This window comes from Coptis chinensis, chromosome 7 (assembly GCF_015680905.1).
Source record: "Coptis chinensis isolate HL-2020 chromosome 7, ASM1568090v1, whole genome shotgun sequence".
NCBI lineage: Eukaryota > Viridiplantae > Streptophyta > Magnoliopsida > Ranunculales > Ranunculaceae > Coptis > Coptis chinensis.
Genome location: NC_141462.1, coordinates 11,031,848 through 11,051,768, shown reverse-complemented (window position 1 = coordinate 11,051,768; position 19,921 = coordinate 11,031,848). Strand labels below are relative to the sequence as shown.

At 36.0% G+C, this 19,921-nt stretch overlaps 1 protein-coding gene across 7 annotated transcripts in view; it reads left to right on the top strand.

The window, feature by feature from the left end:
- Positions 1-11,780: 11,780 nt before the first annotated feature.
- LOC147485977 (uncharacterized) overlaps positions 11,781-19,921 on the top strand; it is a 34,662-nt gene continuing 26,521 nt past the window's right edge. For 3 of the 7 annotated variants that reach the window (XM_086572108.1, XM_086572110.1, XM_086572109.1), the window contains exons 1-6: positions 12,446-12,592; positions 13,109-13,165; positions 14,010-14,139; positions 14,384-14,740; positions 15,515-15,745; positions 15,870-16,016. In XM_086572108.1, coding sequence (XP_086428234.1) covers positions 12,513-12,592; positions 13,109-13,165; positions 14,010-14,139; positions 14,384-14,740; positions 15,515-15,745; positions 15,870-16,016 — 1,002 coding nt within the window. In that variant the 5' untranslated portion in view covers positions 12,446-12,512. Of the gene's footprint in view, positions 11,996-12,415; positions 12,593-13,108; positions 13,166-14,009; positions 14,140-14,383; positions 14,741-15,012; positions 15,089-15,514; positions 15,746-15,869; positions 16,017-19,921 lie in introns of those variants that run through there. The other 4 variants (XM_086572112.1, XM_086572111.1, XM_086572114.1 and 1 more) reach the window with 4 other exon arrangements.

The following is a 19,921-nucleotide window of genomic DNA, read 5'->3' as shown; positions in this document are numbered from 1 at the left end:
CGTCTAACCTTGTTTTGCGGATGTTTCTGAATTTCACCCGCTTTCAATGGTATTTTTCCTACCCTCTTTATTTAAATGCTTTGAGGACAAAGCATGCTTCTTTTTGGGGGGCATAGAAACACGTGTAAGTAAGACATCCGCTAGATATAAATATGTATAATATGCATTTGTTTTCTAGTTAAAATTTCAAAAATTCAAAAATATAAATAAATAAGTTATGCTATACACTTAGGAATATTGGTATTGTTTCTTTCTCCATGCTCTTAATAATCTAGAAGTCTCACGTGAGTCATTTGCATCGGAATAATGTTGTTAGAAACTTAGGTTAATATATAGGTAATAATCTTTACATCTATCTATAAATATATTACATGAGTATCTATGATTGTTAGTGAGTAAGTTTCTCGAAATCTAGGCTAGAGTACTTATTCTACAAATCCCGTGAGAATATAGCCTAAAGCCTTATATGAGCAAAACATTTGAGAAATGACACAAGGGAGAAGTAAAATCCGGATAGAGAAATCACACATCCACTTGCTTGATCACTAAACCATATCCTAAGCGAGAATTTAGGCCCTTTTGGATCGATATAGCTAGAAATTCTGACCTAAGTATATTTTTCGCTAGTTAGCCCCCCGAGCCTTTCATTAGCCCTTCCATAAACCACAATTCCTTTACCTCATTTACAAAAACAAAACAAAATAAAAAAATCAACCTACCCAATTTAGAATAAGTCCGAGAATAGAATGATGAAGAAAAGAAGAAGAGAAAACACGTGTAAACAAAAATTAGTTAGTTGCTTAAAAAAAAGAAAAGAAGTTTCCATCCAAAGAAAAGAAAATAAAAATAGAAATAAAAATAAAACTCCAAAAATAGAATAAAAGGGAGTCAAAAGCCAAAGAAAAGAAAAAGAAAAATATGGCTAAGGATGGAAACAAAAGTGTAGATAAAAAGTAAATAACAAGGTTTCTCTAGTTACGTAATATGAAGACTCTATTATCTCGGACTTGTCCTTTGAATATCCATTTCCTTCCTTCTTAAACCATCTCCTAATCCCCGTAACACCTAATAAAGACCTCTACAGCTCGATTAGGAATAGGTTAGTGTGATAGTAAAGTGGCGATGTGTTTGATCGACTCCGAACTCGCGGTGTCATTGAGATTGTAAGGTAAAGTGTGCCCATCGTATTAATTGGAGTAGTGAAACTTGAGTGGAAAAATCAGAGTGTTGTTTCTTTACTATTATTGTGAGAACCTACTTAAGGGCCGCTTATTCCGAAGTTCTCGAAACAAAACCGCTAAACATTTTATAGTACTACTCATTGTGTATATGTTTATTGTAGATGATAGATTATTATGCATATATTAACTTAGGTTTTTGACTTGGTTATTCTTATTCAATTGCTAGAGAGAGATGTATAGATAGTTGAGCATGAATAAGGAAACAATAGTTTTATTTTCTTAGTCAGAAGATAGTATAGATGAAGTTTGTGAGTACCTTCACTTTTGGGAAAACTCTCACGAGGCTATAACTCGTCCACTAGGGAATTCCTAGTGGTTTAAGGCCTTGTTGCATATGGTCAATGCAATCGCGACTCAATAAAACGAGTAGTTAGAACTCCATTTTTGGTCACTTATTCTAATTTCTCATCTTTGCTGAGGACAAGCAAAATCTTTGTTTGGGGGTGGTTTGATAAGAGCCCAAAACTATAGTTTTAACTCCTTAATAATCATATTGTTAGACCAATTATGTGAATAATAAGTAAGAGTTAATACCGACCGGGACGTGTTTTATACATTTCGGGGCTTCAAAGTCCATTATGCGAGAAATGTGTCACTTTAGCTGAGATAAAGGGAGCAAAAGTCGCTGTAACTTCGAATACTATATCTTTGGACTCGGACCTTTGAATTGGGCCTACCTTATGTCAAAACGACCGGCTCGGAAAGAGCTTTGTAATGGTCCAAGCCTTGACCCAATCAGAGGAGCAGAAGGGACGAAAAGTCTGTTGAAGCCGAATCTAGGTGAAGAGGCCTTTGAATTTGAAAGAATTGGGTTTTGGGCCCGATTCTCGCCCAAAACATGGCTCCAAGCCCATGCACGATTTTGGATCTGGATGTATAAAAACAAAAGCTTAGCTCTTTGTTAATGGTAGATGGTTAATGGTAGATAGGTTAGAGTAAAAAGTAGCCATTAAAATGGCTTCACAGATCTAGTTTTATTTAATTGTTTTGATTAAGTGTAGTTTAAAATCCAATTATTGTATTAGATTAAACCCTTGAATCTTGTTCTTCATTTTGATTAGATCAATAAAGTAGTATTTCTATCAACTTCGATTTTTGTCATTTCCATTTCTAGATCTAATTTAAATTCATCCTCCTTATTGCATTTTAGTCATTAAATTAGATTTCATTATTGTTTAATTAAGTAAATTTCAATTCTTTATATCATGTTTAGTTTAAATTTAATCCCGGAAATGATTGCGTAATGATTCTCGGCTAAACCTCCATTAGAGGGGTTGAGAAACCTTGATGAAAGCTTGATTCTCGATTAACGTGATTCGTCGTAATTTCCTTTCCACTCTAGAAATGTTTAGTTCACCATGAGAATGGGTTTAATCGTTCACATGCTAGTTATTAATTGGTAGAAATGCCATGTGTAATTAGGGATTAGGAAGAACCAATTGTTCTGAAGCGATTCAATTCGGATTATGACGATTAAGAAGTTAATAGGATTAAGTCGAGTTAAGGTGGAATCAATTCCCTCAACTCCTTATCATCGAATCAACGTAGCATTCCCTTATTTATTCCTATCGTCGACTAGTTGCATTTCGTGGGTAGTTCCGTCGTAGTCTAGTTGCCTTTTTCGTAAATCTCTCATTAGACTTTAAGTAGAGAGTAATTACACGCGTAAACAAGCATGCGGAAGGACTAGGAGTGGAACGAATCACTCTACTCCACTATATCTCATAGGATTGAGAGTAGAATCTTTGATAAATGTAGGCACGTAATAAGTTTTAGTTTACTTACGTTTTGAGTTTTATCGTTCATTTCGTAGGTAAACTATCTTTTTATGTTTTATCAATTAATTAGTTTTCATACCTTGTTTTAATATAGATTATTGAATCATTGTTACTTTTCATTAGATTAATAAAGTTAGTTATTTTTTATAATCTAGCTTCATTTTCTATTAATCATCTATTGCAATTCATTGATTTAGTATTTGTCACTATTAGTTTAAATCAATTCTTACATGAGTAGTTTCCTTTTAAATTCGAACAAGCAAAGTTCAACCCCTTATACCATGTCTTGTTTGATTTGCTTGGGAAATGATAGTATAATGATATTAGAAATTTCACATCACACATTACTCTCACATTGTCTTTGTGTCGAGTAGTTGAATTCTAATTAAGTCTTGAGGGTTTTAAGAGTGGAGCGAATCGACTCTCTTATATTACTTCGTTATTGAGAGTAGGAATATTGATATAAACACCTATTTACGTAAATTGATTATTTGTGTTTACACATAGATAGTTAGAATCACGAAAAATCATTTTTTATCAAATCAATGGCTGCCATCTTAATCTCGTTCAAGACAAAATTCAATTATTTGAATCCAAGGGCAATCCCCATTCTCTACCCACCCACCATTTTAATTTTTCATTCTTATTTCTTGAATTTTCGAACTATTCAATGTTTTAGGCATAGGGGCTGCGGATTCAAGGAGAAAAACACTGCAGTGAAGGTATTTCTAAATTTTCGAAAATTCTGAAAATTTTCAGACATAATATTTAATGTGTTGTTGATTTCTTGGAATATTTTCAGATTTTTCAAAGTTGGTTTACCTTGTGAAAAATACGATCCTTACAGTGCTGCATTTCAGTTTTCACACCGTATGTTCTTGAAAAACAGACGAGTAAGGTTACTTAGGGAGTTCTAAAAATTCTATAATTTTTACAGGAGTATCTATCCTAAGTAAGGATTTTGTAGTTAAAATTTGACGATTTTTTTATTTGTATTGACCTCCTAAATAGTAGAGTGTTTCCAGTGTGTTTCTGCAGTGTTGCAAACACTTAATATCTGGAACACCAGCCGATAAAGAGAGGTTGTAGAACTCCAATTGCTCTAAAATTTTTACAGGAACAAGTATGATCTGTCAGGAGTCTCCAGTAAAAATTTGGAAATTTTTGGCTTTGTTTTGATGGGTTAACCATTCGGTTGTTTGTATTGTGTCCGAAAACTGTTTTGCAAACTTTGCAGGGCAGTAGAGGGACTTTCATAAGCTCGATTGATCTGAAATTTTACAGGCTACTTGATAGACGTCTTAGCAAATTACTGTAAAACTTCAAATTTTTGGAGTACGATAAAAGGCCTAAATTCGAAAACCTTGAGGCGCGACCCGGCAAAACACCTGGACATTCGAAAACCACGAGCACTGGCCCAAGCAAAAGGGCAGGGCGCCCTCGAAGGAAAGGAAAAGCAGTGGAACACCCCCAATTTTCACAGGTTAGTTCAAATTTCTATTTCTTCAAGTTACTCGGTGTTTCTAACTTGTTAAATAGGTTCGAGATCGCTGCGATACAAGGCATTTATTCAAACGCCGTAGCAAGGAGGCATTCAGTACTCCTTCTTCCCTCCTCGCCTCTTACCTTCGAGGAGGAGTTTTAATTTTAGTATAATCGGGCTTGTTTTTCGTAGAAATAAATACAACACGCCTATCTAGAATTTCACACACTACACTTGCATCAATGGCTAAAGAACAAGAGACTCCTCTCTCTCGATTTTTATAAAGCCCTAAAAATGGCCCTAAGTAAATGCATCGTTCTTTGCGGAGACCTAGTGGGGATTTTGAATCCCCTAATATATTTAACTTGTTACCGGTTTTCATGGTTTAGACCACGAGAAGCCTTACCAAAGACATCGCATTAGGATAGACCAAGTTCTCACTACATTCCATCATCTGGCGTAAGTCCGGATCAAGTTAAACTTAGGGTGTTTCCTTTCACCCTGGCAAACAAAGCGGCGTCTTGGTTAAGCGCCAAACGCCAAACGCCAAACTCATGGACTCATGGGCTCAACTTGTTCAATTGTTCATGGAACAGTTTTTTACCCACCATTGAAGACGGATGAAATGCTTCACGGGATTCATTTCTTCCACTATAATCCTCATGAATCCTTTTTGAGAGGCACGGAATCGTTTCATCGATCTTCATTGAATGCCCAGATCATAATCTTGCGAAAGACACGTTTGTTCGTGCTTTATTCAAGGGGCTTTCACATTACCATAAGGAGGTTCTAGATATCATGGTAGGGGGTAGTTTTCTTAGTAAAAAGAGCCTTGGAGGCTTATAAATTCTTAGAAGATCAATCTAAGAAGAACAACAATTGGGGAGAAGCGATTCCTCCCGGCTCCTCTCCTTCTCTCTTGAGGTTAAACATGATCCCGGGCTTAAAACTCTTATCGATGCCCTCACTAAAAAGGTAGATGCCATCTCTATTCAACAACAACCCACTCCGGTCATGAACATTAACTCTACTCGTTGTAATTAATGCATTTGTAGTCTTGAGCATTCCGACTTCTATTGTCCTCTTGTCTATGCACAAACACCACCACAACCATCACACTTCAACTAGTTAACTTCAACATCAAGGACAAGGAACTTAGGTGACCCGAATAGAGGTTTAGTACCCATAACCCGAACTATCAACATCAAGACATGAGCGCCAACAAGCTTTAATTCCAATACAAACCATCTACGGACAAAGTAGTAGTGACCTTGTTAGAGAAACAAAATCAAATTATGCAACAAAACCGAAAGATCAAGATGATCAAAACTCTAATATGATGAAACAAACGATGCAAATGATGCGATCTTTGTGCCAAAAGGTTATTGACATATCTTCTAACCAAAATAATAACCAAACCGGGCGTGTTTCCAAGTCAAGCAATTGCCTAATCCTAAGTTAACAAACACCGCCGAAATAAAAAGTATTGATTGTAATGGTAATATAAACCAAGGGGACCTACTACACAAAAGTCACTACCGCCGTTCGGGGAGAGTAGTTGATAACCAAGTGACTATGCCTAAAGATCACCCGCAAACTATAAATGATACCATACCAAATACATCATAGAAATTGAAGACCTTACACACTGTAGAGGTTCGATATGGAAACCTAGTTGGAAAGTGATAAAAGATAAAGCAAAGCGGTTAACAAATATGTTCCCACTCATATTAGGTATAGGGATAAAACACCGCATGAACAACTAGATTTTCCTGTAGAAGGTGAAGTTAAGTCTATTGAGAGTTTTGTATATCACATTAGTGCTTAGGCGATGTCGATCCTACACTAGTACATATCCTCTTATGGAAGAAGACAAAGATCACATTTTGACTCTTTGAACATAACCGAACTAGAGAAAAAATTTTCAACCCTACTTTCGACCATAGAAGAGATGGACTAAACCTCACAATAGGCGAGATAGATGAATTCCTCAAAGATGGAGATGAATACCATAATTATATGGATGCGAACAACCTAGATGAGGAATTCGACGAGTTCCTAAGAGCTTGTGATGATCCACCTTCTCAAGCACTACCTAGAGCACCACCCTACCATCATCCACCTAAGTTAATCCCTCATAAAATCCAATCATTCTTCCCACCCTTTTCTTCTAACACTTATCCACATTCAAGTATTTTCCAAAACCATTCATTTACTCCACGATCATTCACTTGGACACCTTCTTATTCAACTAAGTTGCGTAAGTAGAAAGTTTTGGAGCTTGATTCTTTTGGTAGTGCATTCCATGTTAACTATTTATGGAAAGATCCACAATTGTTTAGATTATTGATATATGGGAAACTGCATGTAAATACATATATATCACTTTAAGTCTAGGGAATCTGACTTTAAAAGACCCACGTTTTAAAACAAATTTTTGAAAACTTACAAACCTGTTTTCAAAAATTTGTTTGGGGGTGGGGTGTTTGGTTTTTACATGCTTGATCACTAAACTTCCTATTCTTATCCCCACCTCGCTCCCTTTAAGAGTAGCTAGATTTCTTCTTGTTTGTTGTTTTGATGTTATTTTTTATTATTTTTAGTAGATAGGATGTTACGTTGTTAAATTCCGTAGTTAACTTTGAATTTGGTAGTTAAATGTTATTTGAATTTGAATTTGAATTTTAATATAATGTTGTTCTTTTCAAATTGTGCATGGATTTTATTGTTAATCCCACCTTCCCGAATTGTTTGCGGGTGGTATTATTTATTCTATCATGATTTGTAGAAGATCCTCCATTTTAGAGTTTGTTTTGGAGTGAAGGTTGAGAATATTGTCGTAATTGGCATACCTATGATTAGATGTGGTGGTAGGATGAAATCTAAGAGAGTTTAGAAGTTACTAGTCTAAATCCAAATTATAAAAGATATTAGGGTTGTTATAGAATCAAGAATATGAGTTGTTTCGTTTTCGGGTTCGAAATTTTATTGTTTCGGAAATTGCCTTAAAGCTTTTGGCAACCTACCGATTCGATTTTTAACAATTCAAAACCTATAAAAACTTCATTCATTCTACACTCACAACCCACACTACACCTAACTTCCATCTCACCTTTCACTCCCACGTTTCCGTTGTTCTTCACCATTTTCACAAATCGACTACCACCGGGCGAACTGCTAAGCGCGCCCTAGCCATTTTCTGAAATTTTTAATCGAGTGCACCGCCCAAGTTGAGTGCGACTCACGCCCAAAACACTGTAAGTCAAAAAACTTGAGGCGACTGCGCTTCAAGTGGAGCGCGCTAGCATACGACTTCCGTGAACCGAGGAAATTTCCGGTTTTCTACGGGTTGTTCGGGTGATTTGCATTGTTCGAGGCGTAGTTTTGAGATGACATCTCCTACAATAATACGGAACAATCTTTTGAAGATTTGTTTCAAAGCACTACTTATGATGCTTGGTTTCAGCGAGGTGATCACACACGTGAAAGCCGGGAACCGCTTATGGTTCTTGCTAGCATTTGTTCTTGGACTTGCCATGCCCATTTGAAATACAAGACCCATGATGCTATTGGGTAGATAATATGCATGTCTACACTTATGACTTTTGCATGAGGCTTATGGGGCGGCATTTTTCGTATCGAGGACAAGGGGAATATAACGTCTTGGTAACGGCCCATGAACATAGGAACTGTTATGTTTTGGATCATGCTAAATATTTTAGGGAATGGCGTTTTTTCTTACGTGAATGATGCCACTTTGTAGCGTCTTCCTTGCTTTAGCCGCGGGATGTATGTGCCATGACCTTCCTTAACCTTGATGTCTAGTTTAGCATGAGCCCATAGCATGAGGCATAAGTATCTTCTTATGCCTTTTTTTAGTTTGTATTATTATGCTATGTTTCTTCCCTATTTTTTGTGCCCGTTTCACGGATTGGGTTGGGAATCGAAATTGTGAGACCCACCAATTGTATTATCCGATCTTCGATCGCAATGACTTGGCAAGGGTGGAGGATACAACCTCATCAAGGTTGCACCTTACACCCCATCCGACCAAGTGGTGGCTTAATAGGTTAGCAATCATAGATGATAAATGGCGTGAAGCATGGCAAATTATCATGGCATGGCAGACGTGAAGGAACCTCACTTCTTTATAGAAGAGGAGGATGACGAATGAAAATTTGGAGTGGAGGTAAGTTTTAGTTTTAATTAATGCGCTTATGTCCCAAGCAATTTATTTCTTGTTAACCCCATAATGGATGGAACTCTTATAGAGTTGCATCAGTATTTTTATTTCCTATATTAGTAGGTTCTAACCTTGTTTTGTAGATGTTCCAGAATTTCACGCGTTTCCATGGTATTTTTCTACCCTATTTATTTAAATGCTTTGAGGACAAAGCATGCTTCTTGTTTGGGGGGGGGGGGCATAGAAACACGTGTAATTAAGGCATCTGTTAGGATATAGATATGTATAATATGCATTTGTTTTCAAGTTAAAAATTTCAAAAATATAAATAAATAAGCTTATGCTATACACTTAGGAATATTGGTATTGTTTTCTTTCTCTATGCTTTTAACAATCTAGAAGGCTCACGTAGCTTTTGCATCAGAATAATTGTTAGAAACTTAGGTTAATATGTAGGTAATAATCTTTGCATCTATCTATAAATATATTACATGAGTATTTATGATTGTTAGAAGTAAGTTTCTGAAATCTAGGCTAGAGTACTTATTCTACAAATCCTGCGGAGAGAATAGCCTAAAGCCTTTATATGAAATAAACATTTGAGAAATGACACAAGGAGAAGTAAAATCGGATAGAAAAATCACACGCCCACTTGCTTGATCACTATGCCATATCCAAGCGAGAATTTAAGCCTCTTTGGATCGATATAGCGAAATTCAAACCTATGAATTATTTTCCACTAGTAAGCCCCTCGAGCCTTTCTTTAGCCTTCCATAAACCACAATTCCTTTATCCCATTACAAAAAACAAAACAAAATAAAAAGTCAACTTACCCAATCTAGAATAAGTCCGAGAATAGAATGAGTGAAGAAAAGAAAGAGAAAAACATGTGTAAACAAAAATTAGTTAGTTGCTTGAAAAAGAAAAGAAGTTTCCATCCAAGGAAAAAAAAAAAAAAAAAAAAATAAAACTCCAAAAATAGAATAAAAGGAGTCAAAAGCTAAAGAAAGAAAAGAAAAAAATATGGCTAAGGATGGAAACAAAGTATAGAAGCAAAAGAAAATAACAAAGTTTTTCTAAGTTACATAATATGAAGACTCTATTATCTCGGACTTGTCTTTTTGAATATCCATTTCCTTCCTTCTTAAACCATATCCTAATCCCATGCAACACCTAATAAAGACCTCTATCTCAATTAGAAATAAGTTAGTGTGATAGTAAGTGGGGGCGGATGTGTTTGATCGACTCGCTTTCCTTGTTTGTCATTGAGATTGTAAGGTAAAAGTGTGCCATTTGCATCTTGGAGTAAATAAACTTGAGCGGAATAATCGAGTGGTTTTGTCTTGACATTTATGTGAGGACCTACTTAAGGACGCTTATTCCGAAGTTTTGTAAACGAACCTACTAGGCATTTCATAGTATTACTCATAGTATATATATTTGTATCATAGATGATTGATTATTATGCATATATTAGCTTAGGTTTTTACTTGGTTATTCTTATTCATTTGCTAAGTGAGATGTATAGATAGTTGAGACATGAATGAGGAAACAATAGTTTTATTTCTTAGTCGTTGTAGTATAGATGAAGTTTGTGAGTACCTTCATCGGAAAACTCTCACGAGGCTATAACTTCGCCCACTAGGGAATTCCTAGTGGTTTAAGGCCTTATATTAGATATGGAAAATGCAATCGCGACTCAAATAAACGAGTAGTTAGAACTCCATTTTGGTCACTTATTCTAATTTCTCATATTTGCTTGAGGACAAGCAAAATCTTTGTTTGGGGTGGTTTCATAAGAGCCCAAAACCGTAGTTTTAACCCCTTAACAATCGTGACTTTTAGACCGATTATGTGAATAATAAGTAAGAGTTAATACCGACACGTGTTTTATGCATTTGGGGCTTCAAAGTCCATTATGTGCGAGAAATGTGCCACTTTTAGCGAGATAAAGGAGCAAAGGTCGGTTGCTAAGGAGTTCGTGATTAAAGGCCAATTTTCAAGAAGACAAAGCCTCTGTAAAGCCCGGTCAAAAGATGAAAAGTCAAAGTCCACGCGTCGCGTAAACTTGATGCACAAAGTCGTGAGAACTTCGAAGACCATATCTTTGGACTCAGACCTCATAATTGGGCCTACCTTATGTCAAAACGACCGGCTCGGAAAGAGCTTTCCAATGGTTTAAGTTTTGACTCCATCAGAGGAGCAGAAGTGGACGAAAAGTCTATTGAAGCCAACTGCAGCTGAAGAAGCCTTTTTGGACGGAAAGAATTGGGTTTTGGGCCTGATTCTCTTGCCCAAAACATGGCTCCAAGCCCATGCACGATTTTTGGATCTGAAAGTATAAAAACAAAAGCTTAGCTCTTTGTTAATGGTAGGTAGTTAGGTTAGGAAGCTAATGTTAATGGAGTTTAGGGTTAGAAAAAGATAGATCTAGATCTAGTTTTGAGTTTTATCCCATTAATTAATTAGTTTTCATACCTTGTTTTAATATAGATTATTGAATCATTGTTACTTTTCATTAGATTAATAAAGTTAGTTGTTTTTTATAATCTAGCTTCATTTTCCATTAATCATCTATTGCAATTCATTGATTTAGTATTTGTCACTATTAGTTTAAATCAATTCTTACATGAGTAGTTTCCTTTTAAATTCGAACAAGCAAAGTTCAACCCTTTATACCATGTCTTGTTTGATTTGCTTGGGAAATGATAGTATAATGATATTAGAAATTTTACATCACACATTACTCTCACATTGCTCTTTGTGTCGAGTAGTTGAATTCTAATTAAGTCTTTATACCATAAAAGACGCGTGTTCGCGCCATTTTCAATCACAAAAGTCGCCTCGTTTGAATGACGTCCGAGTTTCTAATATCGAAATTTGTATATTTTCTCCATTGGAGACATTCAAGTATGTAATAATTATTCATACCGTATACTAGAGTGAAGTGGGATGTAAAATCCAAAAGTGCAGCCTAGTGGAGGTGTAAAATGGATAATCTAAGACACCATAAAAAGGCGGCGTGTTAAGCCATTTTCAATCACAAAAGTCGCCTCGTTTGAAAACAATATTTGCGTTAAAACAAAGAAAAGCCCACAACCAAATAAGAAAAGCCCAAAACCAGATTTCCTCCGCCCTCGTCCCCATTTCTCAAAAACAGAAAAAAGAAAAGAAAAAAGAGACCTCCACTCTCACTCTCTCTGGCGATTCCACCCAAATTGAGGATGGAGATTTGTTGATCCTCAAATTCGAGAATGGAGATTTCGCAAAGCGTGATTATTCAATAGTGAATCGACAATGGAGAAGAAAGGTGAATTAGAGATTGGAATTATATTTTGGCAGTTATAAAAAAAAACATGTTTTAGTCCCACATCGTCTTTTTATACAGTGTTTATTACGTATTTAATAAGTTTGATACCAGAAACAGATGCCCACGAGGCACCTTCCACCCACCACCCCACTTCCTGCTGAGGACATGGCAGGGGAAACACGACCCCTCACTGAGGCTGAACCCCCCCTGTCATCGAGGCACTACCACCCCCTTCTCGGTGAAGGGGCTCCACCCATTTTTTTTACTTTTTCAAGTCTCTGGTTTTTTTTTGTAAACCTCCATTTGTTTTATGCAGGTCATTCAAACTCCATTACCAGTTTAATAAGTTTGATGGGAAATTGCTTGCTTCTGGAAGTTTTGATGGGCTTGTTCAAGTATGGGACGCATATTCTGGCAGCCACAAGTGCTAGTGACGGTGTCGAGGTGAAGTCTCAAAGAATATATTGGAATCGACCCATCAATTGAAGAGATATTGATCACAGCCGGTCATGTAAGAATGCTGCCCGGCCAAGAAGTTAATGGGATATGGTTTTACAATTCATCTGATGGTGAAGCTGTTGAAGATTTATTCAGTAGGTATATTGTTATGCGTGTTTTGTTCTTTTTGGGGTCATTATGTACTGAGTAGTCGTACATCAAATGAACTGAAAGGATATTTAGAGCCTCCACTACATAGCCATAAGTTTTAATGATGCTTTGTGCGTGTACCATAGCCTTGTTTCTATCTTTTCGCCCTACGTAAAAAATTTCAATGAAATGAAATATCCGGAGATTTTACTTATTGAACCAAGCACTTGAGATTTTGTTGACATTTTCCTTTCCGACTCTTAACGTCTACATTTGAATAGACTAGTTACTTGCAAATAAAGAAGACAAATTATGGATTCTGGTGGACATTCTTAGACAATTTTGGCCACAATCACTACATATGCCTACATCAGCTCAGTGCTCAGGTTGTATCTTATGATCTCATTTCCGGAAACAAATCAACGGGTTCTTTTGTGTTGCATTTAGAACATAACTATATGTCTGAGATACGAAATCAGTGATTCCTCTTTTATTGGTCTTTAAGCCGTATGTTTCTTCTATCAGGATACTCAGTGCCTACTCTAAGGTCCCTCCAAAGCTGGAAGTATGTTCAACTAAGAGGTAATATTAGATTCTGCCACTTCAACATGCTCCTCAACTAATTTGTAGTATTCGTATACGACTCATGTTCTTAGCTGGTCTTTTTAGTTTTTGTTATTTGAACCTTTCTATTGGAATACATGATATAGTTTATGGGTGGAGACCTTAGCAACCAAAATGCAACGCGTAAGCACGGAAGCGAAAGCGTGAGCGCTAAAGCGCCTTACATAAAATTTTACCTTTATTCAGAGCGCTCTTAGAGCGTGCATGTGTGTATATAAAAGTGTATATATACAACACATTATATGGAGAAAAATCAAAAGGAATACTTAAAGAGGTTTTACTTGTTGTATTTTTCTTTTATTTTTTTAATAAGAAATGTAATGATTTAAGTGAAAATTCTAGTGTTGTAGATGGCCCTAGTTGTAGTATACTCATTAGTCAAACTCAACTTTTAAATCGTAAATTCATTGTTAGTTGAGTGCTTGCCGTGTTGATCAAACATTTTGTTGCTTGACATTCTCAAAAAGTAATGACTTTTGCATCAAAACCAATAAACCATGTGGTCTGGTATTAATAGTCTGCTAAATTGAGACATGTGATGACACCTAAGAGCATGAGAACAGCAAAACGTTTTGTAAAATGGGAGAGCGCGCTCATAAATTTTGGTAAACGCGCTTTGTACACGTTTTCGAATTAAAAACGGGACAGCGCGACTTGAGTGCTCAAGCGGCATCCTTGTCCCACGCTTTAGGTTGCTAAGGTGGAGACTTGTGTATTAGTTTTCTTAATTCAACTCTTTTTGATACGTGGACCAAATATTTAACGAATCTCATCTGCTTTACATACTAATATTTCTTGGCAGCGATTTTGAGGAATCGGAAACAGTCGGGAAAAATGTGATGGAGGTCCTGCTGGAATCACCATCTTCAAATTCAATTGAACCTAACATAGCGAACGCTCCGGAGGATTCTTCTTTTCTTAAATTTTTTAATGTAAATGATCTTAATACTCTATCCCCATCTTCTTCTTTTCTTTATATATATTTTTTTGTTTTTATGAGACGGTGTTAGAGACAAATTGCTGTGTCATTTTACCTTGAGGTTTGCTTGAAAACTTTATGATCGTCATCGTTATTGTCAACCATATTGTGTATAGCTGCCTGTCATTGGTAATTTCTCTGTTTTACTCTGTGACCTCTATGGCTCCCTGACTTTTCTTGTGGTCACGTTTTTGCAGACAGCTACCAGTATAACAAACGCTTCGAATGCAGCAAACCCTGGACAATACCAGCCTCCTGCAGTAATCCCTCCGTCATTCCGTTCACCAAATGTACCCACCACTGTACCAGCCCTGGAATTACCGTATGCACCTTCGCCTTGGTCTGGACCATCATTGCCCTTCCCCAATTTTTCTGAGACAAGCATCATTAGCAACCGTGTCACTAATCTTGTAAAGCCGTCAGTATTTCTTATGCAACCTCCTTTGTCTACATATATGATACCATCAACATCTTCTTCCACGCCAACTACTCCAATTAATGGACTAGGCATTACAAGAGATAAAGTTCGTGATACACTTATGAGGCTTGTACAGGTTTGTTCTTTCTAATATACTGTATTTTCACCAAGAATTTTATAAATTAGTACTGTGACTTAGCCTCGTGAACTTTGTTCATTTGTTTGTGTTTTGTTTGATTTTTTGTTTTTATCTCTATTAATGATTATGAATCATAATAAGAGCAAGTTTGTAGCAAGGCTCTCCGATTACAGCTAGTAAATGTATCCCTATGAATGTGGCATTGTATTAGAGTGTCCAACTGTTTGTTCTAGGGATTCACTACGTATGATCCTGTTCTGTCTTTCAAGATGGGTAAACAAGAGGTGCTTAGAAAGTGGAGCTCTTCATTGAATGCATATCTGGTAGTGTGCATTCTTTTAAAAGGTAAATAATGTTGATGCATTGTGAAAATGAGTTCACATGTGTGGTGTTGCAATTTGGTGAAAATGAATTAGAAGGGCTGATATTGTCTCTTTGACACTCGAACGTGTTCTCAGTTTGTGTTTATGGCTGCTTTCTGTTGTATACCTATATAATACATTTATGAAGTTATTTAATGTGGGAATAGGTTTCATTATCTCACTCATCAGGCTGGTCGATATATACACAGCAAAGCATGTAAAACTTTTAGGACAAACTTACTGTTTACGAAAGTGTTAATTGACTAGGAATTGCTATTTTATTCAAAATAAACATTGTGATTCGTGATATGATGTTACATTTTGGCTCGTTTCACCACTAGTATGCAAAGTGAATGGCTTCATTCTTCTGTAGTAGTTGCATTTCTAATTGAGACTGCTTTTTCTGCAGGAACTAGTGTTCAGGGATAACAAACTAATGAAAATGCCTGATGTCAGCATTTTCAAAAGTCTTCTGGTGTTTGATGTATCTTACAACGAGATACCGTCCTTAAATGGTGTCTCAAAGGTCTCAAGCACCCTCAAAGAACTCCATGTTTCTAAGAATGAAGTGACAAAGATGGAGGAGCTTGACCACTTGTACAATCTGCATATTCTTGAACTTGGTTCCAACAGATTAAGGGTAAACATTACTTTTGATTTTAATTTGTTTGTTGAGACTCTCCAAGATTTTAATTCATCTAGTTTGGAACAGAAAGATTTGAATTTACCCTTACAACTCCATGTTGAATTCTATCCTTTCCCAGGTAATGGAGAACTTGCACAATTTAACAAATTTACAAGAGCTGTGGCTTGGATGGAATCGTATACGAACAGTTAACTTGTGTGGGCTGAAATGCATCAGGAAGATTAGTTTACAGAGCAATCGTTTGACCGATATGACAGGATTTCAAGTATGCTACCTTGATAGCCTTTTCTTTATTGATAAACAAGAACGAAGAGATTGGAAGAGCGGGAAGTTGAATTGCCCTTTAAATTAAGTTGGCCGGGTATCCATGGATATATATATCGAAAGAAGCAGGAATGCATACAATTCAACCATCTCAAGCTAGCAATGCAAATACCGGTTTTTTACAAAAAGATTATAAGTAATGGATTGAGTACTTGTGGAGAAAAAAAAACAATCATGAAGAAGAAGGCAAAGAAAGGCATAACATTATAGGAGACATGAAAAACATGAATACCTGATGAAGAATAGCTAAGATTTAGTTGTCTTGCTTGCCAAAAAAAATCAAACTATGAATAAATGTTCACCTCCTGAACTTTTGAGAATTTAAATTTTCCTAAGAGAGTTTGAACAGACAGAGACTTTATTGATGCTTGGTTGCCCATAGATATCGAGTCTCATCTCCACTGCTTTGAGTTCCTAGTACAAAATTGATCTCTTTGACACTCCTCCTATGTAGGTAAAAATTACATTTCCCCGTGATTTATTGATATGTTGGATGTGCACAAAGTGTCATTTAGCTAAAAAATCTCAAGTCCAACTGTAGATTGAAAAGTTAAGATTAGATTACTTAAAACATAACCAATTAACTACAAAGGGAAAATTTACTTCCTCCAATCAGTAGATCTACAAAAAGGAATACGCATGCAATCATAAAAGAAATATGAAAAAGCTATATATATATATAATACCTTTAATTGGTATTAAAGATATATAGTTTTCCAATCTCATTGACCTACGAACATGCAAATTAATATTTAAATAAATTCACATTTTCTATATCCTACGTACTTTAAAAAAAATTCTTCGCCCGAAGGCCTAAAAGACCTCAAGTATATATAAAGACCGACTCTTTTTTTATGTTTGAACTTTGTAGATAACCAAATTTTTCGGTATAAATTAAAATGAGCTGTTGGAAAGTTATATATCCATAAGAATTGAGTCATAACGAAAAAACATTTGTCGAACGTTGCACTACAATGCCTCAACTAAAAGATGCACATAGTTTTGTGCAATGAGTTGCATTGTGATAGTAGTTACTGTAGTTCATAAAGAAAAACAAACATACTAAATGCCAACATAGTATAAAAATAAATATCTAAAGGCAGCCCTATATATCACTCTTCAGCTATGGCTATTGAATTCATTGCTCTCAAAATCAACACCAACACGCAACCTTGCTCCACACTTCTCATTGTTCCCCCCTAAAGTGAATTGAATCTTCCTGCATCACCAAAGAATTTAATCAGTGAATGGTATCCCAGGAATTCGGATAAGAGTTTAAAAAGAGCTGATTGTTGTTAAAGGAACCCAAAGCTCCTTCAGAAACAACACCACTAATTAGAGAAATCAACCACATACTTGATGGGATAATTACAAAGAATAGTACATGTGCACATTATACCATGTTGCATTGTTGCATTGATCCCCGATAAACCATATTACGGAGTAAAAGTTCTATAAATACGTTCTAAACCATTGGTGTTACCGGTAGTAAGGTGATTTTCACCTCCGGTTGGAATCGAAACAAAAGCATCATATACACTCATTATTGCATTGATCACCTCCTTTCGATAGGGTTTTCAAAAGCTTTCTCGTTATTAGACTTAAAGAGGAAAACTGCTTTTTTGGAGGAGGCTTTATACATAGAAATATTAATTGCAATCAACATGATCTCTCTGAGACTATCCCAAAGACCTCCTCGAGCTAGGTTATCTAGAACTTTGATTTCAATTTGTTTAGGCAGACACCAGGAAAGCTCCATTGTTCTTTGATGCATCCCATTCCACCTGTCATACTAAAACCATTCAAAGATTCATGCTCCATTGCTGAACCCTGCAAATCTTCTTTCATAAGCTGACCTATGATTCACATATCCATTTATTACTGTCACTCCAAGCTTAGCTTGAACAAAAACTGACTTTCCAAATGTATTGTGCACCATGGGGTGAAGAACTTGAGCAAACAAAAACAACCATGAGGTAAAGAACTCCTGCTGAGCAGGCTTGTTAGTATGAAGAATTTCAAGTTTTAGCTGCAGCAGGAATCTCTTGTACATTATAACTTATTAGTCTCATGATGCTGATTAAAAGCCAATAAAGCAATATAATGAAGGAATTGAAAAGAAGAAAATACCTAGGGCAATACACAAAAGAAATTCATTGAGACATGGGATTTTTAAAAAATTCTAATTTCGTTAATGCTACACTAAGAATGTCTGTTATAATAAAAATCCACTAAGAAAGGTGCTTATTACTAGAGTGGAGTGGGGATGTAAAATCCTAAAGTGCAGCCTAGGTGGAGGTGTAATCTTGCACTCCCCACTGGAGATGCTCCAAGCACTACACCAAAATGGATAATCTAGGAGACAATAAAAGAAACTTCCGACGCATCAGAAGCACCATTTGCAATCACAAAAGTCGGCTCGTTTGAAAACAAATTTTATGCTAAAACAAAAAAAAAAAAAAAAGCCCACAACCAAATAAGAAAAGCCCAAAGGAAATAATAACAGCCCAAAACCAGATTTTCTCCACCCTCGTCCCCATTTCAAAAAAAAAAAAAAAAAAAAAAAAAAAGACCTCCATTCTCACTCTCTGGTGATTCCACCCAAAATGGCGTGGATTTGCTTTTATAAATGACCGATTACTACTATTAAACAGTGTTGAGCAACACTTTAATACTTTAATTGGAAGACAATATCGGTAGTACGAATTTATATGGGTGTAAAAAGACCAAATAATCATTTTTAATAGTATTTAAGTGTTTGATTTAATTATTCATTTAGCGGTATTATGCGTAAGAAAAATATCCGGATGAATTTAAGAGTCCAAATTAGTTATAGGAGATGCTACTTGTGCTAGTAGAGATATACAGCCAATAGGCAGTGTCTGTGATTGACTAAGGTGCGCCCAGCACAGCTAGATGTAGTTTTCAGAACACGGAAAATGCAAACAATCTCAACAATCACGAGTGGTCGAGTGTATGTTGAGGATATACACATATATAGCTACACAAGGATCCACAATACTCAAGAACCTGCTTCAGCATATGGCATATCTTAAAGGACCCTTCACCTAAAAAATTATATCTTAAAAGACCGCTTAAACAGTGTAAATCCTCACAACCTTCTGTATCTTGGCACGACAAATTGGGCAACCCCAGGAGTTAACTTCGATATTGCTCAAACAAGACATGCATCCAGGCATATGACCACAAGGGATGCAAGCCCCCTCTATTGGAGCATCCAAACATATCGCACATGATGAAAGTCTGCCCTGCTGAGTTGCACTTTTACTCGGCCCAGCTTCAGGCACACCCTCTTTATTCTGCTGAATGACAATAGTGCCTGCTTGAGCTTATCAACAATCAACAAAATGACAGCAAATCAAAACCTTAAAGTAAAACTTGACCACTTAACAAATTCAACTCTTCTATGAGAATATATTCATCTTTTTTTTTGGCAATTAATGAACAAAATGAGTGTGCATTGTCTCTATCATATCATTCTACACCATAGAGTGTATCTTACAATCAAGAGGGGTACAAAATGAACTAGCTTATCTTCAGTAGAGTTGTAAAGGGATGCCAAGTAGTCCACAGCTTGATTCGACATGACTCTAGAAAGACTATACGTACTCTTTAATCACGTTTCAGATTAAAAGTTCGTATATGACTCAGAGAAAAGCTTACTATAACACCTCTATTTTTATTTTTTTTAATTAAAAAAAAAAAAAAAAAAAAGGATAAACATTAGAAAGAGATAAGGTAAAGAGGATAAACCCCATTCCCTATTTTTAAGTGGTTTTTGAAAAAAAAAAGGGTTTTATACAGGAGTTCACACGTAGAGTTTAA